A 17129-nucleotide genomic window follows, 5' to 3' on the forward strand; every position below is an offset into this window, starting at 1 on the left:
GGCAGAGAGCAGACCATTCTGGTTAATGCATAAACTGTATGGCACAGAACAATGTAAGATAGGAAAGATAAGAATCTGCTGAATATTAAAGAGCAATGAATGCCAAGTAAAGTAGTTTCACTTTTATTCAGGAGTCAATAAAAAGCCATTGAGTCTTTTGTTTTTATTTTTTAGCATTCCATAAGATCATAGATTTATATCTGAAAAAGACCTTATAGGTCATCTAGTCCAATTCCCTCATTTTGAAGATAATGAAAGTGAAACCCTTAGAGTTTAAGTATACGATACAAGGCCATATAGATGATGAGTCAGGATTTGAACCTGGGTTGTCTCACTCTATAGTCAATGTTGTATCTATGGCTTGTAACATTTCCTTCTCCAGCTCATTTTACAAATGAGCAAACTGAGGCCAATAGGGTTAAGTGACTTGTCTAGGATCATACAAATAGATTTGAACTCATGAAGATGAGTTTTCCCAATTCCAAAGCCAGAGCTCTAGCCACTTCACCACCTAGCTGCCTCAGAGTCAGAATAACACCAGTTTAAAATGCAAAAAGGTGCAGGGAATTGTGGTGTATCTGACAGAAATAGTGAAGTAAGTACAAAGAGAAGGTTTAAACAGAAATTGCTTTGGGTCATATTGAGTTTGCAGTTGCAGGGAGACATATCACCTAAGAGCTGAGGAAGAATGTCAAGGCTAGAAATGGAACTTTAGGAGTCATCTGCATTGGATGGGAAGATGAAACAATAGTAAATGAGACTAGCAAAGAAGCCAATATAGAAAGAAGAAACAAGGGCAGAAACTTTGGGAAAACCACTTCAAGGTGACAGAAAGAAGAAAGAAAGTTAGGAAGAAAAACAAAAATAGTATTCACAAATGAAGGAAGCGAGTCAGGAGAGTTCAATATCTCCTTCATTGTGGGAGCAGTGAGTCAGTAGACTCAAGTGATGTAGAACAGTGCTGTATATGCCTGCCAAGAGGTCAAAGAGTATGAGGACCAAAGGAATATGACTAGATTTGGAATCAAAGTCATTGCTGATTTTCCAGGGAGCAATTTGGAATGATGGGGATAGTAGTCAGATTTCAGAGAGCTGAGGGGAAGAGTGGATGATGAGAAAATAAAAGTAGACTATATAGGTAATTTTCTCCAAAAGTTTAGACTGAAGAGGGGGAGAAATAGAAGAGTGGAGGGGAAAAGAAGATTATTCTTAAACTAGGGAAACATGCAGGCAGAGGAAAGGGAGGAAATTCTCTCCCCAAACTCACTCCTCTAGCAAACTTACTCATTTCTGTCCATGGGAGAACCTTCTTCCCAACCATTCAGGTAAAAAAATCTCTCATGTTTGGCTTTGACCTTTTTCTCATCATCCCACTCTACCACCATACATAGCTGATAAGTTCCTAAATTCCACTGAATCTATATTTTCTTTTTCTTTTTCAGTCTTGTTACACTACCACATTCCTTCCTCTTTCTCTCAGGAAAGGTCCTGACCCTATAAGTACATGAAACATATTTGTTTTTCAATCATTTCAGTTGTATCCAACTCTTTTTGAGAATGTTTGGGGTTGTCTTAGCAAAGATACTGGAGTGGTATGCCATTTCCTTCTCTTGCTCATTTTACAGATGAGGAAACTGAGGCAAATAGGGTTAAGTGAAGTGACTTGTCCAGGATCCTACAGCTAGGAAGTGTCTGAGGGCCAGATTTTGACTCGGTCTCCCTGACTCTGGCCCCAGAGTCCTCTGTGCTGTCTAGCTGTCCTACAAGCTCATTATGCTTTGCCTTAACTATTGAAACAGTCTTGTAAATGATCTGTCTCTTAGTCCTCTTCAAACCAAATTTTTACAATGTTACTAGAGAGAATCTTTCTCATGCCCAGGTTTGTTCCCCTCAACATCCTGCTCAAATATTTTGCATGGCTACAAATAGCTTACCACATAAAAATATAAATGTCTCAGCCTGGCAGTCAAAGCTCTCTATGGTCTGACTGCAACTTGTCTTTCCACTATTATCTCACAGTCCTATATTTACCTTCATCTGTTCTATCAAACCGTACTACTTCATGTTTATCAATTCTTGTTCTGTCTTCCCCAGTGTTGTTGTATGTGTCCATCCCAGGAAGAACCTTCTGCTCTTCTGTCTATTGAAATCCTTCTTTCTTCAAAGCCAAGCCCAGTGGTCACCTTTTCTATGATACTTCCTCTGATCTGCCCTGCTGTGCACAGTGATCTCTCTCTATGCACCCATCACATTGTACCTACCATTTGACTTCTAGATCTATCATATCTCCCGCATTCAACTATAAACTCCTTAATGGCATTTTTGCCTTGTTGTCTTCTTTCCTCTTTGATTCCCTGGTACTCAGATAGTGCATTCTATACAGTAGATGCCTAATAGATCCGAGTTGAATTAAAGGAGGATTATGCTTCTACCTACCTTATCGCTTTCTGATGGCCAGATTGTCATACATAAGAAACGTAAGGCGATAATTGGAAGCAAGCATACTGCAACAGCTAAAATGATGGTCAACCAAAGATATGGCTGCCTTAGGGCATTTGGAGCAGTTCCTATGGAGAATAAGATGAGAGAAATATAACTTTTGTCAGTTGGCAATGACAGCTTCCCTACTGTTAAAAAAACACAGAATCAACTCCTGAATATTCATGACTCTACAATATACATAGTGATTTTTTTTGAAATGCCTCCCACCCCCAAATTCCCATAGCTCCCAGAGCATTTTGATGGAACACAACTAACCGAGTACCAGTCCATGCAAAGCAAAAAAAAAGTTAGAAGTAAATGTGCTTATTTCCACCCTCCATGCCCCTTCTTCTGGGGAAAAAAGAAGAGCATGTATTATAAGACTTTTTGGATTATGCACTATATGGATCTATTATGGAAAAAATAGTAGTCCATATAATTGAAAAAAGTTCAAAATAATAATATTCCTGTGCTATATATATTATACATATGGGAAAATCAAATTATGCTCTTTCATCAGGGTATTTTTTTTTTAAAAAGGGTTGCCTGATTTATAGTTTTGGTCAGACATAATTTTAAAACTCCAATGAACATTTATTAGGTCTGGGAAAAATACAATATCAATTCAGAAATAAACATAGTCATCTGACCCAAGTAACCAATTTAGATGCAATAATTAGCATCCCCTATGGCCAAATTTGCTTGGTTATTGCTTTGTGTGTTATGACTAAGTTTAAAGGAGTCATGGAATAGTCTTTTTAACTTTAACTTTTGCAGTGCTAGTAATTATGGGTACTCATTAAATGTAGTGAACAGCTTCTGACAATTGTTTACCAGGACACTGGGATTATTTTGGGTTTGAATAAAGGCAAGAAGAAATGAGTTATCAAAATTTCTGAACTGCCATAGAGAAAAAGAGGTTTATAGCAAATTTCTTACAGAATCTTAGAATTTACGTAGATTTTTAAAACCCCTTACTTTCTGTCTTAGTAACAACTCTAGGACAGAAGGGTAAGGAGTAGGCAAATGGGATTGAGTGACTTGCCCAGGGGCACACAGCTAGGAAGTGTCTGAGGCCAGATTTAAACCCAGGTCCTTCCTCCAGGCTTGGTGCTCTATCCATTGTGCTACTTAGCTCCCCCCAAAATAGATTTCAATTTTTTTCTTTGAACTAGAATTTTAAAGATGGAAACTTAATTTCTAGGACCACTGACCAATTCAGCAATATATAGAAATTAGAAAATTGATGAGGCATACTTTCTTTTAATTTACATTTGAAAGTGAAAAGAACTGACCTGTGAACTGGAAAGCAGATGGGAAGAGAACATGGATTCCTGCACTGTGGAAGTCAAACATGATCCCAAAGTAAAGAGCAATGCTCCCAAAAATGGAGAAAGCATTTACAAAAGTCCAGTAGGAAGTGTCCAAACCTATCTGTTGGGAATCCAAAGAGAAAATAGTACTAAGTTAGGGGTTAGTGGAATAATGAGTAACAATTCACATTTAGCTAAAGGCTTGAAGGCTGTGAAGCACTTTCTCTACAACATCTTATCTGATCCTCACAACCACCCTGTGAGACAGATTAGTAATATATTATTTCCATTTTATAGAAGAGGGAACTAAAGACTCAAGAGAGATAAAATGAACAAACTTAAATGACTGGTAAAGAGGTAAAACTTAAACTTGAACATGGATCAGATTCTGACCCCAGGTACAGAGCTTTAGCCACTATAACATGTAGCCTTTCAAGAAGAAAAGAATAGAAGGGCTTAACATTTAGCAATTTGGATATAAATTGATTTGAAGGTGATTTAGCCTGAAATCAGCCTTGCCATCCTCAAGTGTTGGGGGGGGAGTTATCAAAATTACATTCATAGTACAGAAAGTGTCAGAGAAACTTGGAGAGAGGACAGAAAATCATGCATAAACAAAATATATTTTATATGCAGAAATTATTCAATTAAATTTGTTTACCTGAAAATTGACTGTTATTACAAGGGCAGATGCTACTGTAACAGCAAAGGATTGGTAATCTGAAGGAGCTTCCCCATCTTGCCCCATGGTTTGCAGATAAGCCCCAAGTGGTATGAAGAAGAGGATCATTGAGGTTAAGACTCCATGGAACAAGCTTATAAAGAATTTCTTATAGTTAAACAATAAGTCTTTTTGTCCTACTTCGTATAGGCTGGGGAACCGAAGACTCAGTTTGTCACTCACATCCTTAAGAGAAAAATAAAATAAGAGTTACTAGCCATTGGCACAAAAAGGAACCAAAGCAACATTATAGTGCCCAGGGCACAACCAGAACTTATGGGCACTTTATGCCTATGATTGATGTTTTCTACTCTACAGATGGAAATTTCATTTAAACCCATGTATTACTTACTCTTTAAACTGCTTCAACCTGCTACAGTATGGAAATGTTATATTGTTGTCATTTTTTGACCCCACTATCATTTCCTCTTACCCAACTCCATCCTTGCAACAAAGGAAAATATTTCATCAAACCCAACTGACAGTAACTATGTCTGACATTGTGGAAACACCACACTCTACATAAGCCACCATTCACCATTCACTACAATTCAGGGTTCAACCATAAACCACCTTACTAATCATTCACATTATTTTCTTGGTTTTGTTTCCTTCAATTAGTATTATTCTGACAAAGAGCTCCAGGGATGGCAAAAAACTTCACGGTGGTCTAAACATCTAGCTGCCCCGTAAGTACATAGATTATTACTGAGTGGGTACTTGAAGTGTTTCCAGGCCCTTCCAGATTTACCTATATGTTCTTCCAAGATTACCTACACAAATTCTCCCATTAATGTCCTATTCCAGTGAATCATCATGAACTGAAGGTGACAGTTGAGTTTGGAGAAAGGTATGTCAACAGTGCACAAACTTTGGAAAGTTTTATCAAGATGAAAAGGCTTCTAGGATTTGACTTAGATCATTATCTTAGATAAGTATCTTATACCAGAGATGTCAAACTCCCTGCCCTCAGCTGCATGTGCCAGTTAAAGGTTCTCTGGTGACTCAGAATTGCATTAAAATGTAATTGAAAAATGTTTAACAAGATAAGTAAAAATACAACACAGCAAACATAATGTTAATTTGTAGTTTACTAAGACAGAATACAGTGGCAGGAATATGTTTCTATTTGAATTTGAACCACTGTCTTATACTGTATCCAAATGGTTGTCACCTAAATATAAAAGGTCACATCATGTAAAAAAATTGGAAAAAATGGAAGCAGTTACTACCTTGCATAAGGGGAGGTAGAAGAATTTTTAACCAAATAATGAATAGATGACCATAAAAGACAATTTTGATTACATAAAATTACAAAGCTCTTCCAAATCAATTTAGCTAGGTTAATAAAAGCTGCAGTAGTCTGGGGGAAAATCTGTTGTAGGTAACATTTTAAGTTACATCCCCTGGGTAGCTAATAATGTTCAGTGCCCCATCCTCAACTTTATAATGAGCAGAAAGCTGGGAAGAGAGGTGATCCTTGCTTATTTGTTACTTCAGCAGCATAATCGCTCTTATTGCACTCAGGAAAACCAAATCATAAATTAAAAAAAAATTTAACTTCCTCAAATGTGCCCAAGCTCTCTAACTAAAAGTCTAAACAAGGGGTCATACCTGATCAAGCAAGCCAACTAGCAACACAGGAAGGCTGGAATACAGGACGTTGTACAGTGTAATGAACCAGTCTTCATAAACAGTCTAATGTGAAAATAATGAAAACAGATATTTATGAAGCATTAAAAAATTTGCAAAGTATTTCATGTTAATTATTCATTCTTTATAAAAACACAGTTAGGAATAATGGGTTATATAATCCCTATTTGATAGGTGAGCAAATTAAAGCTCAGGAAGGTAAGAAATTGGTTCATGTTCACATCGTTAGTATTACAAGGAGGAAGGATTTGAACCCAGTACTTCGTGACTTTATGTCCAGTACTCTACTAGGCCACAAGGTCTCAGACACACAGTGGCCCCAAACTACATGTTGTCCCATTTTGCTAAGGGGAAAAACCAGTAACAAGGGTTTCTCTAGCTGGGAAAGGTGTTTGATCAACATAAATCTTAGTCAATTCTACTATTCAAGAAATGATAAATTCAGTAAGTCTCTTTTTATAAAATGCATATAGGCACAGGCTATTCCATAAACTAGATCATAATTTCCTACTACTAATACATTAAACACTCTCTTTAATATCATTCTGTTTCCTTATGAGAAATATAAATGGAGGATGATGTGAAAATGAACACGACAGGGATAGAGACTCCTCAAATGGATGAAAATATTCCACCTAGGGTAATATAACTTAATAGCACAAAAGATATTAGAGATGTTTATATGTTTCCATTACTACTTTGTATTTCCATTACTATTCTTATTTCTAAATAAACTTAATTATTTTCCCTCTAGGCTCAAGATTTTAAATATATACACACTATATATATACATATATTTTATACTATATATATGCTATATCAAACTGGTAAAAAATTCAGAAAAACACAAAACAAATGACTATTTTGAAACTACAAGAAACATTAAGAAGGGTAACAGAAGCCAAAATAATGTCATGCACTATGCTTCAGCTATAAAGAACAATATCCATCCCCACTCCCTACAACAGCCAACTACAAAACAAAAATGAGCTATTATAACCAAAAAAGCCAAAGTAGTTGTAATTATTTATAACTTAAAGTTTTATGGAAATTCACTTGGTAGTAATCCCAGTCACTGAAAATTTATATTAATTTAAAAAAAGTCTCATATTACCTGTGCTGAGTACCCATTGAAGAAGGAATACCAGAAGTGAGCCAAAGTGAATGCAAAATTCTTGTAGAAGAAGTATCTGAGGAACTTGCACATCCTGATGTAGGACCATCGACCATGGACCAACAACAGTCTTTGCAGATATCTGAACTGAGCAAAAGAGTAATCACTAGACATGACCGCTTGCATACCTTCTTGTCCACTTATGCCAACACCAATGTGAGCAGCTAAAGGAGAAAAATACAAAAGAAATTGTCTTAGTTATGGACTTATTAGAAGAGAAAATACCAATCCAAATGGCTAAACTCCACTTCACCCATAACTCCCTCTCATTTTCTCCTCCCACAACTGTAAAAATGAGCAGAAAATACCTTAAATGGAACACAGTCCTATATTAATAGCACAATTGTTCTCTGAATCTTTTCTCTGTATAGCGAGGTTCTTCACCTGAAGTTTTTGAATTAACCCCAGAGTTGAATAATTGAATATTTTTTAGCACCACTTGCCCATCTAAAGTTATTTTTGAAAGTTGTTAGGCATAAAATGAAAAAAGGCCCAATTTTTTTTACTGATTTTTTTTACTTTTCTAAGAGTCATTAGATCACTTTTTTTTTTTAGGATAATGAATAAGAACATTGAGAATCAAGTTTACAGTAGTGTTAAACAACAGCTTTTTAATACTTTTTCTCTGATGAATCATTAGAGAAAATTACTGATCCTGGATGATGCAGTGTTAGGCCAGTAGAGTACATGCTTTATGAGGTCCTTCCTATGCTGGAAAGATTTTGAGTGCTAGCTCCCAAATAGATTGCGTCTTTGGCTCAGCCAACCTAGCTAAACATGGATAGGTTTATCACCAAAAGTTCACTCCAATTCATGGTCTTTTCATACTGCAAGTATACTTCATCCTTGTGGTCCCTTCCTCTGATTGGCTAGTTCCTCCCCAAACCTCCATTTTAAGGAAAACACCTAACCCAGTCACATCATCATCATTCCTTTCCAGGCTCTACTACTGAGTCTAGATTTTCTCCATCATGCTTATGTGTGGGTATTTTCCTCCTCTTTCTCTCTTCCTTTCCAGCTTCCTTTTCTATGTGTCTTCCCCATTTGAATGTAATCTTGAGGGCAAGGATTGTTTATCTTTCTTCTTGAATTTGTATTCTCAGTTCTGAGCATAATGATTGGTACCTAACTTGACTTGATTATCAGATGGCAATTATTTATGATCTCCACTAACTCATAAGGAACCATATACTAGGGAGCAGAGGGATTGTAGTCTGCATTGGTTGAGGTGGTACCCAAAAGATGTCATCATACATCTTCTGAAGCACTTAAGCATTAAAAAATTGCTATGATGATGAAAAATAATGAACAAATGCTAGGGAAAATGTAATAGAGAAAATTAATTGCTTCTTAAGAGTCCAGGAGGTGGTCAAAATCCAAGCAAAATGATAAGTAAAAAAAAAGGCTTTCAAAGATGAATTTCAAGCTTCAAATTGATCTGAAACTTAGACAAACAGAAAAATAACTTCATGATTTTTTGACTTAGTAAAGCTATTCTAAAGGATATTTAAAGTAGTTACAGCCTGTTAGCTCCTATTTTCTTCTATGTGGCATATCATCAAATTAGAAAAAGACATAGAATTTAAATGAGACAGGTATTTCTAGATCTGTGGCTCTAGGACTGGTAGAAGAGAATAGTGTATAAGACCATCACCTCCATATTATAGATGAAGAAACTGGCTCAGAAAAGTTCAATGACTTGTCTGTTGGTTAGTCATTTTAGTTGTGTACAATTCTTTTTGACCTTACTTGGGGTTTTCTTGGTAATGATACTGGAGTAGTTTGCCATTTCCTTCTCCAACTAATTTTACAGATGAGGAAAATGAAGCAAACAAAGGTGACAATGTCCAGATCACATGCCAAGTAAGTATTTGAGGCTGGACTTGAACTCAGATCTTCCTGGCTCTAGGTTCATTCTCTATCTACTGTACCACCTAGCTGACCTGTAATGACTTGTCTACAATCAAATATCTAATAAATATCAGAGGTAATGTTCTTCTCTCTATCTTCTTGTTCCAAGGCCAAGGCTCTTTCCAAAGCAACAGAGTCTCCAAGAACTTAATTTTAAATAATATATATTTCTGGAAAAGTTACTACCATTTCCTTAGAAAACTCAAACTTTACCAAGTTTGCATTTAATATCTTCTATTTTGTATGGTTAAGTATAGTGCAAAGTTACAAAGAAGGATGTAGGTAGGGGATGTATAATCTACAACTATCACTCACTTGTGACTTGGCTGACTTATAGAATTAAAACGTTTTTAGTTAGAAGGAACTCTTAAGCAATCATCCAGCTTAATCATCTAATTTTAAAGAGAAGCTAATACCAAAGGAAATTCAGTGCCCTCATTACTAACCTGAGCTAAACAATTAAAATGATAAATCTGGAACAAAACTCAAAAGTAAAGTAAAAGAAAAAGAAAATCTCTTTGTTTAACTGGAAAACAAAAACATGCTCCAAAGGAAAGTTAGAAACCATCAGTCAACATAAGAGGTTCTGATGAGTGATGGCCTTGAATGTAGAAATGTAAGCTCCTTGAGAGCCAAACCATATTTATATCCTAGTATCTTAACACAGTGTCTTGCACATAGCCGACTTTAATAAATGCTTGCTGTTGAAGTGAATAAACAAATGTAGAATATATTGAAATGGGTATATCGCTGGCTTGTAAATTTAGAGAAATTCAAAAAGTTAGGTGTGTGTGACTTCCAAACTCAAGTTACTATTCTAGGCTAAAAGTAGATGTAAAAAAAAAGCCTCAATAGAATTCACACCAAATAAACCAAACATTGTTTTTTAAATATATTCTCCAGAGCCAAATAAAAAAAAATATGGTTTATCTGCTATTTTGCTTTATCTGTGACATTATCCAAACCATTCATGTGGCTAAAGGAAAGCATCTCTAGCAGTCCACAAACTAAAAAAAAGGTCCTACTAATAATAACATATGTCACATAAGGTGTGAAAATACATTTTAAACAAAACTGAATTGGAATAGAACAAGAAGTGGAGACAGATTCAAAAGGCAACGAGACGACAGTAAGAAGGCATACATCATTCAGCAGATTCTTGCGAAGGAAGCTAATATAGTCTGAATACATATTGAGAAGAGGAGGAGTAGTAGAAGATTCTAGAAGAAAAGGAGATATGAGTATGAGTCATTAAATAGTCTGGAAAGAGAAAGCACAGTAATAAATGATTACTATTAAGCTACTTAGCAAGATATTGTGACCTCAATTGTAGCTATAGAACACAAGATAGATCTAGATTCTGGTGTTTTTGTTGGATTTCTACTATCTTTTTGAATGACCTAAAAACAAACAAACCCTTAATTTATTTCCATTCCAGTTCTTTCATTGACAATCCTTATAAAAAGTTTAGAAGACCTGTGACAAAACTTCCCTGGAGCTGTTTTAGTGAAGCTTCATATTTTTGGTGAGACGATATAGGTTTCTTTAAGGAACTTATTCTTTTTATATGGTGTCCTAGATGGACTTTTGTCATCCAAAATAATAGGATTATAGATGTACGAAATAAAACAATTTCAGAGTTGGAAAGGGCTTCAGAGAATCATTCAGTTAAAGCACCTCATTTTGAAGACAAGTGAATCGACATGGAATAGGTCACATAAGAGTAAAGTTCCAATAGACACAGAAAGCATTAAAAAGTTCCCAGGACTGTCTGCCCTTTGATCCAGCCATAGCACTGCTGGGCTTGTACCCCAAAGAGATAATGGACAAAAAGACTTGTACAAAAATATTCATAGCTGCGCTCTTTGTGGTGGCCAAAAATTGGAAAATGAGGGGATGCCCCTCAATTGGGGAATGGCTAAACAAATTGTGGTATATGTTGGTGATGGAATATTATTGTGCTAAAAGGAATAATAAAGTGGAGGAATTCCATGTGAACTGGAACAACCTCCAGGAAGTGATGCAGAGCGAAAGGAGCAGAACCAGGAAAACATTATACACAGAGAATGATACATTGTGGTACAATCGAAGGTGATGGACTTCTCCATAAGTATCAATGCAATTTCCCTGAACAATCTGCAGGGATCTAAAAAAAAATACTACCCACAAGCAGAGGATAAACTGTGGGAGTAAAAACACCGCTGAAAAGCAACTGCTCGACCACAGGGTTGGAGGAGATAAGACTGAGGAGAGACTCTAAATGAACACTATAATGCAAACTCCAACAACAGGGAAATGGGTTCGAGTCAAGAACACATGTGATAACCAGTGGAATCATGCGTCGGCTATGGGAGAGGGAAAGGCGGGGGGGGGGGGGAGGGGAGGAAAAGAAAACGATCTTTGTTTCCAGTGAATAATGTATGAAAACGACCAAATAAAATAATATTAAAATTAAAAAAAAAAAAAAAGTTCCCAGGCAGGAAATACTAGAGTCAAGGAGTTTACATATACACACATACTACAAATCCATATATGCTTGTTTAAACATTGCCTTTTAAAAATATCATGGCCATTGTCCCTTAAGATTGCTGTTCTAATGAACTTTTTTTCATAAAAAAGAAGAGCGTTTAAGCAAAACCAAATGATGTCAATTAGTGTGTACCACATTCTATGTCTATAGGTTTCTTCACTGAGAGGAATGAGGGTATGTTTCATTTTCTGGAAATGACCTTGTTTGTACAATTCAATAATTATATGTTTGAAAAATAGGTCGAGAGAAAAGTAAATTCAACATTTTACATTGAGAAGATATACAAAAATGTATTGAATTCCATGCATTAGAAAACCTGGGGAATGACATCTATAAAACTTCCAAGTTGTTTTTCTGATCATTTCTTTTCAGTAGGAGTTTCTGCAGTCTGCCAGAAGGAGCTCTTTCAACAACTTTGAGTGTATTACTTACTCTTAATCATATTCACGTCGTTGGCACCATCTCCAATAGCTAGTGTTATAGCTTTCTTGTATTTCTTCACAAGATCTACGACCATGGCCTTCTGCTTGGGAGTGACCCTGCAGCAGATGACAGCGCTGCACTCACATGCCAAATCAACAAAATTTTTCTGCTGCTGTTCTTTATTAGCATCAAGTCTCCTTCTACTCTCAGTACGTATTCTTCTTTCTTCTTCTGTTCTGGGAAATTTCAGTTTCAGGATTTTACTTCTCTTTGTCTTCTTTTCTAGGAGAATTTCATTCTGTAGAACAGGGAGAAAAGATTAACACTCAACAACATTCTTTTTTTGGGGGTAGCTGGGTGGCAGAACCAATATTTATTTGTGATTCTAGGACAGAAGGTAAGGGTTATATAAAATGTTTTCCCCCCCTCCAAAATTACCACTCTCTAGGAATCTGACATGAACTTAAATATTTGCCTTTATTATAAAAATTAATGATAATGATGATGACAGTCAACATTTATATAGCACTTATGTTCCAGGCACTGTGCTAAACACTTTACAATTATTTTCTCCCCTTTACAATTATTTTACCACCTGGGAGGTGGGTGCTTTTATTATCCACATTTTAAACATAAGGGAACTGAGGCAGAGGTCAAGTTAATTGCCCAGGATCATACAGCTAGAAAGTATCTGAAGCCAGATTTGAACTCAGGAAGATGAATCTTCCTGACCTCAGGCCCAGTACTCTATCCACTGCACCACCTAGCTGTACTTATAACAAAGAGTCACATGAAACAAATTCCCCTATTGAGCCTGTCTAAAACTGTATGTCTCATTTTGTACCTTTATGCTATTGCCTTTCTCTCAGGAGTTCAGTAGCCTGTTTCAACAGTTTTCTTGAGTCATAACTGGTTATTGTACTGATTGGAGTTCTTAAGTCTTTAAAAGCTGTTTTTCTTTTGTTGTCATCATATGAATTGTTTCCTTGATTCTACTGACTTTGTTCTGTATCAGGTTATACAAATCTTACAAGTTTCTCTGAATCTGTCTTTCCTGTAATTTCTTTGGATATAATAGTACTCCATTGCATTCATATAAGAAACTTTGTACAGGCATTCCCAGTTAATGCACACTAATTCTGTTTCCAAATAGGCTATGAACATTTTTGTACTTATGAGTTCTTTCAACCTGTCTTTGTCCTATTTGGACATATATGCATAGTAAAATAATGTTGCTTGCTCAAGGGGCATATTTTAGTCATTTGGGGGGAATAATTTTAAATTGTTTTGGAATGATTGGATCAATTCATAGTTCTATTAATAGTGCATTAGGATACTTGTTCTCCCATGGTTTCTCCAAGAACTCTCATTCTCCATTTTTTGTCATCTTTGCTAATATGGCAGTCTCATCTTAGCTAGAACACACAGTCAGGAAGTGTCTGAGTGCAGATTTGAACCTGGGATCTCCCATCTCTAGATATACCTTTCAAATCACTGAACCACTTAGTTGCCCCACTTCTTACTTTATGAGAGCTGCAGGCTAATATTTCTAACTGCTGGTTAAACAAATCCAATGATGTGTCCTGCCAGAATCTCAAATTCAGTATGTTCCAAATGGAATTCACCATGGTGCCCCCCAAATCTGTCCTTCTTCCTCATTCCCCTATTTCTCTCCCTTAAAAAAACTTTTATCTTCTGTCTTAGTATTGGTACTAAGTATCAGTTTCAAGGCAGAAGAGCAATGGTGGGTTAAGTGACTTTCCCAGGGTCACACAGCTAGGAAGTATCTGAGATCACATTTGAATCCAAGATCTCCATCTCCAGGCCTGGCTCTCTATGCACTGAGCCACCTACCTCTCCTTGAGGAGGTAAGTTTTTTTGAAACCCAGGACGGCATTTGTTATGTGCATTCAAGGAAAGTTTAAGCAAAGGCTTAGAGATTGGAGGAAAAACACAATCCGGATATATGGAGAAATCTAACCTGACTGGAATAGAATTTATGCATGAGTTAGAAGAAGTTTTTGACTAACAACAAGTGAGAGATCTAAGAGATTAGTTTGTGTCAGTTTTTTCATGTGTAAAATGAACTGGAGAAGGAACTGGCAAACACTCTAGTAATTCTGCCAAAAAAAACTCATAATGGGGTTATGAAGAGTCAAACAAGACTGAATGACTGAACAGCAACAATCTAAGAGAGAGCTTTTATTGAAACATTTAAAAATACACAGAAGAGAATAGAAAGAAGTTCAGAAGGGGATAAATAGAGAAGGACTCTACGCATAAGAAGTAAAGAGGGAGTATACTACAATGGCCATGGGAGATGGCCAATACAATGGAAGATGGAATGTCATGAGTGGAAAACAGAGAGAAAGCCAATTTGGCTGTATCATAGAGGATGGGGAGCAATGACCATTTAGTCTGGAAGCATAGATTAGGACAATGTTGTGTAGGACTTTCAATGAAAAGTTTATGTTTTATCCTAGAAGTAAGAGGAAGCCACTGAAAGAACACAGAATAACAGGCACACTAACACACCATTGGTGGATCTGTGAATTGGTGAAAGCAATTTGGAATCATGCTTTTAAAAAAGTGATTAAAATGCCCATAATCTTTGACCTAGAGGTTCCACAGCATGGTATATATCACAAAAAGTCAAATATACTATGCTACCTGAGTATGAGTACCATGAGTGGAATAGAGAAGAGGGGAAGTAGGCTCATTAATGAATTCCTAGAGACTACAGATATTACAATAAGAAGTTGAATCAAGAAACTTCAAGAGAAAAGTGGTTTCCTAACTAATGACGGCAATGGTGTTGTCTGAAAGAGAGTAAAAGACGTATACATTCTCTTTCTGACCAGGAGTATCAAAGGCAAGAGAGAAAAATCACCTGGAACTGAAGTGGACAGTCAAGGAAGTAGTTTGTGAGTGCTAAAAGATAAAAAACAAATTGTGAGAGGATGAGACCAAGGTTGAAAGCAGTGTATGGATGGAGTAGAAGCAAAGAGAAGTGATAGGTTACAAGACAGTTTATAAAGGTAGAAATGGCAATAAGTGGCAACTGGTTGGTTATATGGAATGAGTGAGAGTGAGAAAACAAGGATAATGTCAGTGTTATAAACCTGAGACACTGGAAGGGTGATGGTACTTTCTCAAGAAACAGACATTTTAGAGGGAGAGAAAATAAGAGTCCAATTTTGAACTAGTTGGGTTTATGATTTCTTCAGGACATTCATCTAATATTTCCATTAGAAATATCCAATAGGCAATTGATTTCACAGGGCTAAAACAAAACAAAGAGATTAGGGTTGGATATGTAGATCTTGAAGTCATCAGTAGAAGGATAATAGCTAAATCAATGAGAACTGATAAGGTGACTCAGAGAAAGAGAAGAGAAGTGGGATCATGAGGGAACACTGGGAAATAACCTGAGTTAGGAGGTATGATATAGACAATATGAAAGCAAAGATGACTAATTTCATTCAGGCAGGAGACAAACCAGGAAAGCAGTGTCAAGAAAACCTAGAAAGGATTAGAGTAACTGGAAGAAAAGAGTGGTCACCAGTGTCAACCACAGAAGGATGAGGACTGAGAGAAGACTAAAAGGTCTGGGAATTAATAGATCATTGGGAACTTGGATCAGATTGAGACTGTAAAATGTGTAGATGAATGAGAAAAGAGGAAAAGGAGGCAGTGAATGTAGCTTTTCTATGAGATAGCCAGTTTTGTTGACAATGAAAATTGTTTACATTTACATGTATTGGATACTCTTTCTTTGCCTAGAGATGCTTTTAGATATGTGTATTGAATGAAAAGCACTTCACAATATAAGAAAAAATAAATCAGATTGTAATAGCTAAGCATATAATGCATTAAAAGTTCCAAAGAACTTAATGAACTACCTCACTTTATCTTCACAACATCTCTGAGAGACAGGTGTTATTATTATTCCCATTGTACAAATGAGGAAACTGAAGTCAGAAGTTAAGGGATTTGCCTATAGTCACAAAGATAGTAAGTGTCTGAAGCTTATTTTGAACTCAGATCTTCCTGATTCTAGGTCCAGTATTCTCCCTACTGTACCTCTTATCTGCCTCAAAAGAACATTGGAAAATTTATCAAAGAAATAAAGAAAAACTAATCCCAGTGGCTGCTCTCTATAGTTCATAAGATACATACCAACCAGGAACCAGTGATGATCAAAGCCCGGTTTCCACCAGTTGGAAAGAAAGGTTCATTCATGACAGGAGCGAATTTTGCATAAACTCCACCTCGATTCTTCTGGTTTTCTCTCCTTGTTTGAAGAAGTGCACTGGGGGAAAAAATAACCATGAGTTTTAAACCTAAAACTTTCTAAGAACTAAACTTGGGAGATTAATGACACATCATCTTATTGAGACTTGATTATTTTATTCTAAATATGCTGTACTCCTGGAGAGAAATTTGTCTAGGCAAGCTTATGGAAAATAGAATAGAGGGCGAATTTTTTTCCCAGCACAATAAGGAAAATAACAATGGATTGGATCAGGGTGCAATGGGGTGGCCTTTTATTATGCAAGTCCCCAAGTTCACCCTCCCCTTTTTTCCACCAATGAGTGATTAAACATGAGCTTGTGCCAGCATAAAAGAAGAGGAAGTTGCTGGATGAAGCAAACAAAAGAATTAGAATGCCTAATGTGAGAGGAGTGACATAGGACCTGGCCAATATGAAAGTCTGAAAAGAAGAGCAAGGATTGAGAAGGGAACGTGGGGTAATAGTGTGGTGACACCTGGATCTATTTCTTAAACAGGTCAGAAGGTGACTCCAGAGGCCCTCAGTCCCTGAAATTTGCTAGAATAAAGGAGAAGAATGTCAGAAAAGCAGCAAGAGGAGCCAGCAGAGAACAAAGCTGAATTGCTAATTCTATTCCTTTTCCATAGAAG

At 36.4% G+C, this 17129-nt stretch overlaps 1 protein-coding gene across 1 annotated transcript in view; it reads right to left on the bottom strand.

The window, feature by feature from the left end:
- Positions 1-17129, bottom strand: part of ATP8B1 (ATPase phospholipid transporting 8B1) — a 135545-nt gene that overhangs the window by 5160 nt on the left and 113256 nt on the right. Inside the window, exons 21-27 of the mRNA XM_001366279.4 lie at positions 16386-16518; positions 12216-12504; positions 7283-7506; positions 6130-6213; positions 4456-4701; positions 3777-3915; positions 2437-2567 (exon numbers count right to left, since the gene is read on the bottom strand). Of these exons, the coding sequence (XP_001366316.1) occupies positions 2437-2567; positions 3777-3915; positions 4456-4701; positions 6130-6213; positions 7283-7506; positions 12216-12504; positions 16386-16518 (1246 nt within the window). The remainder of the gene's footprint in view (positions 1-2436; positions 2568-3776; positions 3916-4455; positions 4702-6129; positions 6214-7282; positions 7507-12215; positions 12505-16385; positions 16519-17129) is intronic.

Source organism: Monodelphis domestica, chromosome 3 (genome assembly GCF_027887165.1).
Source record: "Monodelphis domestica isolate mMonDom1 chromosome 3, mMonDom1.pri, whole genome shotgun sequence".
In the NCBI taxonomy this organism is placed as follows: domain Eukaryota; kingdom Metazoa; phylum Chordata; class Mammalia; order Didelphimorphia; family Didelphidae; genus Monodelphis; species Monodelphis domestica.